Source organism: Myripristis murdjan, chromosome 3 (assembly GCF_902150065.1).
Source record: "Myripristis murdjan chromosome 3, fMyrMur1.1, whole genome shotgun sequence".
Taxonomy (NCBI): domain Eukaryota; kingdom Metazoa; phylum Chordata; class Actinopteri; order Holocentriformes; family Holocentridae; genus Myripristis; species Myripristis murdjan.
In genome coordinates, this window is record NC_043982.1 from 7,626,589 (window position 1) to 7,639,421 (window position 12,833).

General features: G+C 39.9%; 1 protein-coding gene across 6 annotated transcripts in view; it reads right to left on the minus strand.

Moving 5' to 3' along the window:
- Positions 1-12,833, minus strand: part of tcf12 (transcription factor 12) — a 108,917-nt gene that overhangs the window by 26,202 nt on the left and 69,882 nt on the right. Inside the window, exon 1 of one of the 6 annotated variants that reach the window (XM_030078218.1) lies at positions 1,588-1,790. The exons of the other annotated variants lie outside the window; for them this stretch is intronic. Coding sequence (XP_029934078.1) covers positions 1,588-1,656 — 69 coding nt within the window. The 5' untranslated portion in view covers positions 1,657-1,790. Of the gene's footprint in view, positions 1-1,587; positions 1,791-12,833 lie in introns of those variants that run through there. 6 annotated transcript variants of the gene reach the window in all.

Sequence of the window (12,833 nt, forward strand, 5' to 3'; positions counted from 1 at the left end):
CAATGGCCCACTGTGAATTCTCCCAGTGCTCCAGATGGTGAGCCTGCCATGGAACTCTGCATTATAACAAGTTAATGTGGACGAAGTTGATGCTAAGAATGAACACCATCCTTCTTTTTCCCTTGCAAGGAAAACATAAAAAAGTTGGTGTTTGGTTATTTAACAACTGCTTTTGATCAGAAAGTTTTGCCCATGCGGCCCACATGCTCTCAATTTTCTCCCAATCACCAACTGTAACACAAGCCTGCTAATACTTAATATGAAAAAAAGATCAAAGTGATCTTTTGTGCGGCGGGAACAAAAAGAACTGTTGTAATGGGTCATAAGGAAAGTTGAAACACAGGCCTGAGTAAGTTGACCTTTTCAATACAATTCTATAAACAAGTGTGCCCCGTTATTTTCCTAACTCTGCTCGTTTAGTGCACGTGCTTTATGTAATCGGAAAAACAGCACAGGCAATGACAGGTGGAAATCTGTGTGTTTAATTTGCTTACGACAACATCATTACTGAAGGATTACTGAAATGCACTGGAGAGATTCTACAGCCATTGTTAGACGACTTTGGCCTTGAACAGAGGAGTAAACCAATTAGACTGTTTTCAATATGAAGAGGTATTAAGGGTAATTCTGAGGAAAATCATGTATCATCTCAGAGCAAGTAGCAGCAGGTACATCTGATCATGACCAACTCAAACACCTGTGACACTCACGCGAAACATCACTGAAAACTCAATTCCTTCACATCTCCTTACAACAAAACACCTCCAATACACACACACACACACACACACATATACACATTTATTTACTTTAAAAAAAGGTACTCACACAGAAAACTACATTTTCAGAAGAACACAAAAATCAAAGAGGTCGTTACTGAGAAGTTCAGAAATCACATTAGGCTCCCTGTGGCGTCAAGAATGCAGATGTGATTAAAAACAGATGGAATAACAGCAACACTGGTGCTTGGAGCTCAATCTGCAAACAGGAAAGTCTAACCTCAACAGGCAGCCTCTTTCCCTTAATCATTCCCAGACTCCCACTTGTTATTATTTCAAACCAGTCTCAGAGCTGAACCAACAAGCCAGTAAAAATAAAGTCAGTGCTGCAAAAACTTTTTCTACCACACTGTTCAATTCTGCCTACTAAAATGAAATAATAATAATAATAATAATAAAAATAAAAAAACACAGCTTTTTTGTGCTTAACTAGATACCAAGTGGGTGTTTTTTTAATCTTTAAATATGTACTAATTTATGTACGACTGGGGTATACTTTCAAAAGCATGTTGAACTAAGTTTATGACACATTTAAACTCCATATTAAATAGTGCTGTTATACAGCTGTAACTGATGTAATGGAAAATCATCAAGAGAGAACAGTCTCGGACACATGCATGCGTGTACATGCCTGTGGGCGCACACACACACATACACATACACATACACACCTTTTCAATTACAAAACAAAAAGCAAACATAAACTCAAGTATGGACAGACAGACAGACAGACAGACAGACAGACAGACAATCTCTCTTCCCTCTCTCCTCTCAGTCTAACAGACACATTCCCAGAGAGATAACTCACCGATTTCCCGTTGTAGTAATACATTAAGGAGTTACTGCCCATTCCAGGGACAGGGTAGGCGCAATACATTATAGCTTCAACAATTAAAGTGATAAAGGTATACTGTTTCAACACACGGCAGCAGCACACTGGTGTTCCCTCTAGACATACATCCAAACCGTTCAAAAGGGACTAATAATTCTTTCAGCCCTGGCCCTCCACACACGGACCCACTCAGAGGAAACTTATGCAAAGCAGGACCGTACCACTCTGCACTTTGCAAAGGGGTGGCGATCAGAAGGGAGTGGCTCGTATGGTACGTCCCTCTCTTAAGCCTCGTAAGTGCTGAGGCAAAGAGGAAAAGAACAAGGGGGAAGGGAGGCAATGGGGAGGTGGGTGTATAAAAGATAAAGGGAAGTGGGTGGGACAGAAAACAAATGTGTGAGCGGATTTGAAAAGACAGAAAAAAATATAATTCCAACCATAAAAAAATGCAGGTTTTCTATAGTGCAAGCTGGAACTAAAACCATTTCATTTAAGTGGGACTTCATTAATATATGCAATTCAAAGCAGGAAAATAAATGAGTGTGTAAATAAGTGCAATGAGCCTGGTCTCTTGCACAGGTTTTAATCCTGAGCGGCTAATCTTTTTTTTTTTCCCTAATGATTAAATGAGTGGGTAGGCAGCGAGGTAAAATGGGGGGTTTTGATGCAACAAAACCATCTGGCAACAAATTTAACCTGTCCCCAAACTCAGCTCACACACCAATTAGCAACCAGTGAGGGAAAGTGGACAGTCAACATGCACCAAAAAACACAACATGTCAAATAATGTTAACATTCAGGCAGAGGGAGAGAAACACGGAAGTGGAAACAGCTTATTTACGAAATGTAAGATGAATTCTCAGTGTGGGCAGAGTGAGACCTCTAGTTGAGAAGTGACTGTAAACGGAGAGAGAGTTGTAAAGCATGCAACAGCTGCAAAGGGGCTGGCCTGTGACGTCAGGCAACAGGAAAATAATGCTCCATTTCCTAAACCCTGGGGGCCTCAGACAGGGGGAGCACCAGGGGGAAAAGCAAAACATGGACAGCCATTTTACCATGGTTTACTGTCACTGCCAGCCACACTGCTCTCCCTTACCTTTATGATATGGGAAGGGAGAGCAAAGGAGATAGGAGGGGTGGCAGTGGTGTGTGTGGGGGAGGGAGGAGGAGGGGGTGAGGACAGATACTCTATTCCACTGAGAGCCCAGTCTGTACAGTCTGACTGGAGCCTTTCATGTCTACCAGTGGAGGCTTCCTGGACTAAACACAGGCCTATATACTCATTGAGAACATTATTGTTATAGAAAGATGAAAGCCACCACTTCCCTAAGAAAAGTGGGCTTTTATTATGTTTTTCCTTCAGTACTGTTTTTATTTATCCCCCTTTCTTCTCTGGGACTCTTTTAAAATCTTCCAAAGCACTGGCTCTACATGCTGTTACCGCTTTAAATCTGGCCCCGTTTCAAGTTGATGCTTTAAGGAAAATTGTCATGATAGAAGTGTGTTTGAAGGGTCCAAAACAAGTCCAGACATAGAGCAGTGTGTTGAGAGGGAAACACATGAAAGCAAAGAGAGATAGGCATTAATTTGGGAAAGCATGCACGCAAATCACACCAGTGTTGGCTTATTCAGGAACACTGTGAGCATTAGGCCCAGCTCTTTGTGGTTAACTGTGTAGCAGACACACTTGATCTATGAATGCATGTGCATTTTGAGCAGCAGGGAGTTTTATCTTTATTAAACTTTACGGATCAAGGATCACGTTTAGATGTTTTATCAGGCCAAGACAGCAGCGATGCATTTAGTAAGGCCTCCACCCAGAAAAATAAAACATCAATAAGAGACAGTGGACCCTCCTTTCCTTAGTTGCACATCTAAGGTGTGGCTGACCCATCCCAAAATTTGTTGTTTAATAAAGAAGGAGACCACAAAGAGAGAAGTCCCTCCCCCTCTTTTATGCCACACAGGTCCAAAATGGCATCTCAGGTTCGCAGCCATCAAGACACAGGCTACAGTCCAGTAATGAGAGTTCAGATCTATCCACCTGCTTCTACGAACCATCTCTAATCATGTTCCAGCCATCAGAGGGTGATTTTCTTGGGACTTGTTTGGGTGTTGAAAGAGACCCAGGCAAATCCACGGGCTGAGGTCACCTCCATCTCACGCATGGATTTAGCAATGATGTCATCAGACAGGAAGATTGTTTCCTGTAAGAAGCTCTGGTTCTAATTAGGGAGGGCAGACTTGGCGAGTGGGGGTTGCAAAGGGGGATTCTTAATCTCAGAAAAGCCCCCCTCTCCCTACATGCCCCCTAAATGAAATTCATGCATTTGCAAAGAAACGTTTAAACACTGTGACTTGACATTTTAAATTAACAAGACTTGTAGCATGATGGGCTGTGTTTATGATTTTACAAAGCTTTGGTTATTTTGGCTTATTAAATTAAATGATCAGCAGCTAACACATCTGGTATGTCATTGCTCTTAACTCCTGATGAAATCATTTTTCCCTCTTCTTTACTCATTTAATGTCAGAGCCCTTCATCAGCTTTCAAGTCACCACAGCTACAGAAACAGTTAGGTCCATAAGCATTTGGACAGTGACACAATATTCATAATTTTGCCGTAGTATACTGCCACAGTGAATTTGAAATGGAGTAATCAAGATGTGATTGGAGTGCAGACTTTCAGCTTTAATTTAAGGTGTTGAGAAAAAAAAAATGGCATTAAGCGTTTAGGAATTACAGCCAGTTTTTAAATTAAGAAAATAAAAGGTCTGGAGTTCATTCCAAGTGTTTGCATTTGCATTTGGTAGTTGTTTATCAGAACCCTCAACATGTGATCCAAAGGGGTGTCTATGCAGGTGAAGGAAGCCATCATTAGGCTGAAAAAGCAAATAAAGACATCTAAAGTGGATGACCAAAGAATTCTTCGGTGAAGAAAAACCCATTCACAACGTCCAGGGAAGTGTAAAACACTGTCAAGGAGTAGATATACCACTGTCCAAATCTACAGTCAAGAGAGGTTTGTAAGAAAATAAATACAGAGGTGCAAACCACTGGTGTCACTCAAGAACAGGAGGGCCAGATTAGACTTTGCAAAAAACATCTAAAAAAGCCTGCCCAAGTCTGGAACAAGGTTCTTTGGACAGATGAAATGAAGATTAACTTGTACTTGATGTGAAGAGCATAGTGTGGAGAATGAAAGGAACAGCTCATGACCCAAAGCAGAGCACAAGGGCAAAATTATAAATATTGTGTCACTGTCCAAATACTTATGGACCTAACTGTAACTGCCTCTGTTCTTTTTAACCACGCCCCTTCATTACTTACCTTGTTGGGATCACGGCAAATACAGGACAAATACATATCTGCATGTTGGTGGAGGTCACTGTTCCATGTATGCATGAATTTTAATTTTGCCGCTTAAGTAAATATGACTAATTATTGGTTAATTAACAAATTTGCAAAAATATCTTTTAGATGATCAGTGAGTAATGCTGTTGTAAATGTCTCAAATGGAATTATTCCTTATTTTCTTACTCTGTCGCTAAGAAGCATGAGGACACCATCTCAATTTTTTTTTTTTTTTTTTTTTACTAGTAGCTGTTAAGTATTAGTACTGGAAGGTGTTAAAAGTCGCACAGCCATAACTCTACCATAAAGCATCAATATTTGTTGTCATGTTTAAAACATCAAATGCTATTTGCTTGCATGATGAAGGCAAACTGGTTCCAGGTTCACGATAGATCACTTGCACAAAATTGAAAGTTAAGGCAAAAAAAATATGTCTTTGAGGTGTAAATGAGGGATGCATTTTACTGTCAAAAGGCTCTTGTCCCAGCCAAATAACATATTGGCCAATATGACCATTGTTTTCTTTTAACATTTTTGGGTAACACCCATAGTTTCATCTTCAGTGTGAGACTGTTAAAATCTCTAAATGCTATATCTCCAATTTCAAATTCAATGCTCCTTTTTCAAGAGAATAACTCCCTTTCATAGTGTGGAGCAGAGAGGAATCCTGCCCGAGACATTTTCTGACAGAGACAAGAAAGAGTCAGAACGCACCTCAGCTTTCAATATGAGGGACAGCAGTCAGCAGTGAAAGGGGAAAAACTTATCAAATTCAACTTGCAAATTCCTCAAAAGAACATTTATATCACATATTTTAATATTTTCTCTTAATATTAAAAAAAAATAATAGGTACAGTTACTACTGATGTCATAATTCTCCTCTGGTACATGGATTAATCTATTTGTGTAAAACTTGCACTCAATTTTAAGTAATTAAAGGTCTGTTGTAAAGCTAATAAACGATAAAAAGCAATACTTGAAGCTATGGGCAATACAACAAAGGACAATGCTTACACTTAACTTACACTTTTTTACACTTCTGACTCAAACCATTTGTTGGAATATTAAAAGCCAAGATCAACAGCATTACAACTGCATCACAAGGGTGGGCTGACAACAATCCTGTGATCACAGAAAAATCACGCAAGAACCAAATGTTAGGAGAAGAGGCAGAATAAGAGCTAAGGAGAGAGATATGCAGGTACTAGGGAGGGTAAGATTCACCGGTGCATCTAAATGCACCGGGTTTATTGTATAATATATGGCTACATCAATTCAGACGAAGCTGGAAGTGAATCGTGGACAAATTCGATGCAGCACTTGTAACAATACATCCCAATATGACATGCACATGTTTAATTTTTGGCGTCAACTAACCGCCGTTGTTGTTACTTTCACTCTCTCCGTCAGTGTGAAGGGTCACATCAGGTCACATGACCCCTGCTCCCCTTGCACAAAGAAAACACATCGCACCGCCACACAAAACGCAAAAGAGGAATAACTTTGAGTTTTATAAGACAGATGGAAGACATTGCTGTTCGGCACATTTTCCATTTTGCAGCAGTGAAACACACATTAATCTGCCGATGCACATCCAGACATGTCATTTTGGAGTCAGTATCATCATATCTCACTGCAAAAATGTATTATAAACAGTTTTAAAGTTGTTTCCAGACTCTCATTTCCAATATTTACAGTAAGACTCTAATAAGATGTAAACACCACTGTAATCTCCCATTCTCTCCATCTCCTAGTACCGGAGTTAGCAAATCTATTTCTCTATCTCTCTTTCTCTCTCTCAGGATTTTTTCTTGCAACAAATATTAGAATTATAGCATTAATAGATTTAGCACAAACCCACACTGTCACATTGCATCTTATCATATCATGTTGATCTGCATTGTGCTAAATCAAATTATGTTGAATCGCACTGCACTGCAAAAAGGGTCAGGCTTATCATATAACATTGGTGGTTGCTTCAAATGTATCTTTAATGTACTGGATTGTTGGCAATGCATTGAGATGCACATTGCATCAGCCTCATCATGGTGATTCACATCCCTAGAAAGTACAGAGTGAGCAGAGAACAGCAGATATTGTTCAGTGGGGAGAATGTGAGGAGAGGTACTTCTCGACAGATAAAAGTTTTCAGCCTATTATGGAAGACGGGGAGTGATTCTTGTGGAAGGAAGGTCACTCCGTCATTGAGGAGCCACGGGGGAAAAGTGTGAAAATCTAGTGCAGCAATGACCAGGCCAGTGCAGGGAAACACCAAGTGCACCATAAACAGCAACACACCAGGGTTTTGAATTGAATTTTAATTGTGTTACTTCAAGTTTAAAAAAAAAAAAATCCATACCACAAAACCTGTCCAACTTGGATTTTGTGTGTTGTCTTTCCCATCAATTTACCTGCAGAATCCTCATCTCTGTGGCTTAACTAATTTTAAAGCCCTTTCCAATAATTCACTCACCAGATAGCTGATGAAACGGCTATGACAGAGAACCCAGTTGACATGTCCGGCAAGAGCAGACCAATAAATGAAATGCATGGTATTTAGGAAATTAAACAGATACGTATTTTTTCTACTGTGCCCAGAAGCACTGATACATTTAACCAATTCAGAAATTGTAATTGCACATCCGAGGATTGTACAATTACTGAAATAAAAGGCCAAAGTCACAATATTCACTGCTTTAATTTCTGAAACAGCATTTTTTAAATTAATCAAAGACAATCTTTATTTCATTATAATCAAATAGAACATTTTGGCATTCAAAAGAAACTCATTCTGTAAAATTTAACAAAATATTGATTTTAAACAATTAAATGGCAACTGGTTTCAGCTGCTATTTATTTCCGTGTAGAAGTGTTTAAATTGCTCAATCACAGGGTCAGAGTGGGCCACTTGGCACTGCCCGGTTTAGAACCACGGTGTCCTCACCGAGCAGTGCCTGATTCTCGGTCACTAGTGCTACTACATGGATTATCAGGAGTAAACCGACTGGTTACACATAACCTCTGACCTACAACTAAGGCCTGGAGTTAAGAACTTCAGCTACAACATGAGCTTCACGTGCTGCAACGATGTGCTTTCCAGGTCACAGCAGCCAGGCTTAGATGGTCTCTAAATAACAAACACTCTACCTTAGTGATTGTTGACAGGCTGTGTTCCTGAGCCTGCCAGCGGTCTGAAATCAAGGTCTGCATTAATGCTGTACACTCACGCAAGCCCTACATGAATAATTTACAACAGGCCAGAATGTGAGTAATGACTTTAATCTGTGCATTATTTTCGTGCTTTGTCCTTTTAACTCCTTGCTCTCCTCGCAGATGAAAGGGGTCAGGCTTCTGGCTCGCTTGCCTGCTACATTATCTCCAGCCTCTACTGTCAGTGGTAAATTTCAGCAACCCAAACAAAGATAAACACACAGCCCAGGGTCCCAGGGGTGGCTGCAACTCTGCTCAGGATCATCCCAGTCAGACCAAGGGTGTCTATCTAATCAGCCATCAGATGAGATCATCTCTGGGGAGCCCACTAACGGGGGGTCAGGTCAGAGCCTGCCACACTGTCCCCTGCTGGTTGCATGGGCTGGTAAACAAGGGCCGCAGAAGTGTCGTGACGGAAAATATTAATTCATTTACAAATACTAAAACAGTTTCCTTCATGTACCAAACAAACACCCACCTGAGATTTATAATTTGAATGTGAATATGCCTTGTATTAATTCACAGTGTTTGGAAAGAAGTGACAACAGAAGACAGTCAAGTCATTTTGAACATGTATTCACAAAAACAAAGAGGCACACACAACTATGGCTACACAAAAAGGAAACACAAGCAGCCAACATTTGGCAACAACAGCCTGAGCAACCTTGAAGAAAGTTTTAGAGCACCAACTTGAATGCGAGGTGAATGTCTTCTGCACATTTCTGTTTTTGCTGCAAAAACACCTGACACACAGGATATAAATGAGCTTAATGTTGATCACTGTGACTACAATTCAATGCATGCCCCTAAAATAAATACTGAAGCATTTACAGAAGCATTATAACATAATTGACAATAAAAGCTGTATAAATTAAATTACAATAAAAATAACAGAATATGACATACATGCAAAATAACTGGGCTTACCTGACATGGGCTAATTTAAGATTTACTTGAACAACAGACATTATGTAAGAGCTTTTGTTAACAGTTTGGGCCCCTCAATACAATGTGGTTTTGTCAGTTTTCCTTCACTGAGACTAACACAGAGTACAGGTGACAGTTACACTTGCACTGTGCAGCATGGCCTCGTTTCTTTCTTTTTTTTATATAAAGGTGTTACTATAAACCTCCATTGCTTTTTCTGTTGGTACAGATTCTTCTCGTCTGTATCAAACAGAACAAGAAGAGACCTGATAAGATCAGCTACATTCATTTCTACTATGAAAACAGCTAGTTGGCTGCAGGAATAACTAAGCCTGGTTGTGCATGAGCTTTACGGGTCTGACCTATCATTCTCTCATTCCAAACAAAGCACAAACATTCACAACATAGATAATGCCAGATATCTGGCACACACCAACAAGGATATTATTCTGGCTGGTTCGACACTGTTGGGCAAACCAATTTAAGAATTTTAAAATGTCATAATTCACAAAGAGAATTTTCTGATTATTATCATTGTCATTTTTCTTTGTTTGACCGAAGACTGTCCTGCAATTTTCGGTGCATATTTTAACAAAACGAAACACTTGTTCCTGTAATTGTTCTACATTTAAACACAGCTCCGAGGACTGCTTCTTCCAAAGCTTGTTCTCCATAAGTATCAACTTAGAAATCCAGTTTCTGGATTTTCATCAATAACATTATTTAGAAAGATTATTTACTAATTCAGCTGGGTGGTCCAATAATCAGATTTTGCTTCATGACCCCAGAAGCCCTGAGGTGATCCTGGTTTCTGACTGTTTATACAGAACATTGCCGATGCATTTCATCTTAAGTTGACTCACCAAGACTCATCTGTAAAGTCTTGACCAGCTTAGGTTCAAAGGAAAAGGCAAAAACTGAGTGCTCTTTTCAGCAAATGGAACATTTACTATCATATTACGAAACTATCATCACTATTGTTTTACAGCTGTTAAAAAGATGTGGAGAGGCACAAATAAAGTGTGAAAATTGAAAGCTATAACAAAGACAACTGTACGCGTAATTGGCAGATAGATAAGACAGACAACGAAATTTGTCTGAATGCACATCAGTGACCAGCTGCCCTAAGACTGAGGAAGAGACATGGCTGGCCAAAGAAAATAAAAGATGCTGCCACTGTCAGTCAGGGGAGAAATACAGTGATGTGAAAAATACCAAAGAATCAGATTTACACCAACCAAGCAATATACTGAAGATTACAGCTTATTCTGTATTCACAGAGGGAGAGAAGGCACACACGGGTGTTATTTTGAGGAAATGCAAACACTGTAGAACTAGTGGCTCAGTTTGTTAGTAAATGTCATCAGCTCTGTGAGAAAATGTTGATGTTTTGTCTGTTGCTGATCTACCCTTCTGTCTTTTTCTATTTTTATTTCCTCTTTTAAAATATCATGGACAACTTCTGTCCAATATTGCTTTCAGCTGAATTTAATTACAGAGCTGAACCGAACTATTACTGTTAGTGAATAGCTTTTATTTATATTACTGACATGACTGTTATTTGTTAGATTACAGTTTATTTATTACAAATTACTTGACAATGTTGAAATCATATATCATTTGAAATACTGTTATTTTTTTTATCTGTCATGCCAATAAGGCATATTTGAATTTGAGCAAGAGAAAGAAAGTGAGTGAGAGAGAGCGAATATATCCTCTGAATGTCATGCACTAGACAGCGCTGCGAGGAAGAATTCTGTGTCTTAGGATTCACAGCCTAGAGCAGACTTCTTTTCTTACAGCTCCCACAGTACAAATCTCTCAGAAACAAGGGTGTCTGAGTGATCTGTCAAAAGCAAATGTCAATCTTTTTTGTCATCCACACTCAGGGTTCTCGCTTGCAAAAGTCCCCGAAGGGAGCTGATTCTCCCCCCTCCACAACCCGGCACTTTCTTTTCTCTCATCCTCCAGCCCTACCGTCACCACAGCCAGGGAGGAAGTGTCACATCAAGCCGCTGTGCCTCTGACAAGGGTTTGTAAGGAAAAAAAAAACTATTTACACATACACACACAGCATGCCCTTGCAGCTTCCCATAAATATCCTACGAGATACAAATTTTCCCCACAAGCCAGAACACACTCTCCCTTTCTCTCTCTCTCTGTCTCCCTCTCTCTCCCTCCTGTCAGACAGGTGCCCACACAGCTGCCCGTCAGCATCCCTCAGCGCTGCAGCCTGTCTGTCCAATGAAAACATGCTATGTTGTTCGCTCTCAGCACTGCTCAGTTTATACAGTGGAATAATGCATGCAGCCAATTATAGCCAAGGTGTGTACTGTAAAAATAAATAAATAAATACATAAATAAATAAATAAATAAAGCAAAAGCTTTCATGCTGTAGGTTTGAGGTCTTTGAAGATACCTATCTGTCACACAAGGCTATATGCTATATTCTAATTTGGTAACATGAATTTGATTTTTTTTTTTTTTTTTTTTTGTTCAGGGCCTGCAACTTTGCACATTTTTGACATACAACACATTTGGGGAGGTTGAAAATGTAGCTGCTTAAAATAATGGTAAATAATAATGAATTTGTCATGCATGCACATCACGCAACTACAGTATATCCATGACTGCGAGCACACACCTAGCAGAGCACAGAGGGAAGTATGTGTGTGGTAGAGGAGGGGAGGAGGAGGGGGGCTGTATATATGAAAAGGGCCTATAAACATTTAAATGTTTGCAATCACCAGCTGGCCTCTCTAGATAGCCTTCACATCCTGGTGGACTGCAGTGTCAGAACCTAAATGCAGAGGATGTGCTCCCATAAATATTTTGATTCAATTCCATCCTGTAGTGTACACACACATCATGCTTGGATTTGCAACTTACATTACCCATCTGATTTAAAACTCCTCAATCTATTTTTAGACTGAGAAGGGAGAATACAAGCCGAAGGAAAAAGGGGATTTGAGACTGAAATAAATAAATAAATAAATAAAAGAAATCCCAGCAGTAGAAATAATGATAGGAAGCATTGTGTTGACTTTCTTTTTTTTTTTTTCTTTTTTTTTTTTTTTTATCAAGCAGCTAATTCAGGTCTCTGGTGAAGCTCTGGTGCTTACACAAGCAAAAGTTTTCAGTAGCATCTTGCAGCTGCATTCCTGCTTTACAGGTATGCCGCAGGCTCTGCACACAGCTGCCTCTGGCAAAGCGGCTCTGACTCCAGGTGCACCCTCACCTCAACACTTCTTAACACAACCACTATTACCTCCGATGTCTATGCCAGCACCCGAGCACAGGTCTTGGCTGACAACCACCTTCACACACATTGACACTCTGCAATAGTATACAACTTTTTAAAGGCTATAAGCTGCCCCTTCACGGTTCATGCTACTTTACCTCCCTAACACCTCCTTCCAGTCCAATACCAATATCCTTGCACCTTCTAAAATGTGCAAGACAACCACCCACTCAACTCTCTTCCCATATAGCACCTATCAATATAACAGGCTTTATGTTTTCCTTTCTGAGAGCAGGTTCTAAGAGACCTATACCCCTTTATTCAAAACCGCCATCTTTATTCTTTCAAATGGGATCAAAGACTAACTGGGATAATTCCTCCAAGCTCCAGGCTTTATCTTCTGAGCAGCACTGAGTGACAAGAAGAAGCTGTATTTTATCCCTTGCTCTGTCACTGTTTTTCCCCATCTAGTATTGTACTGCTTGATTG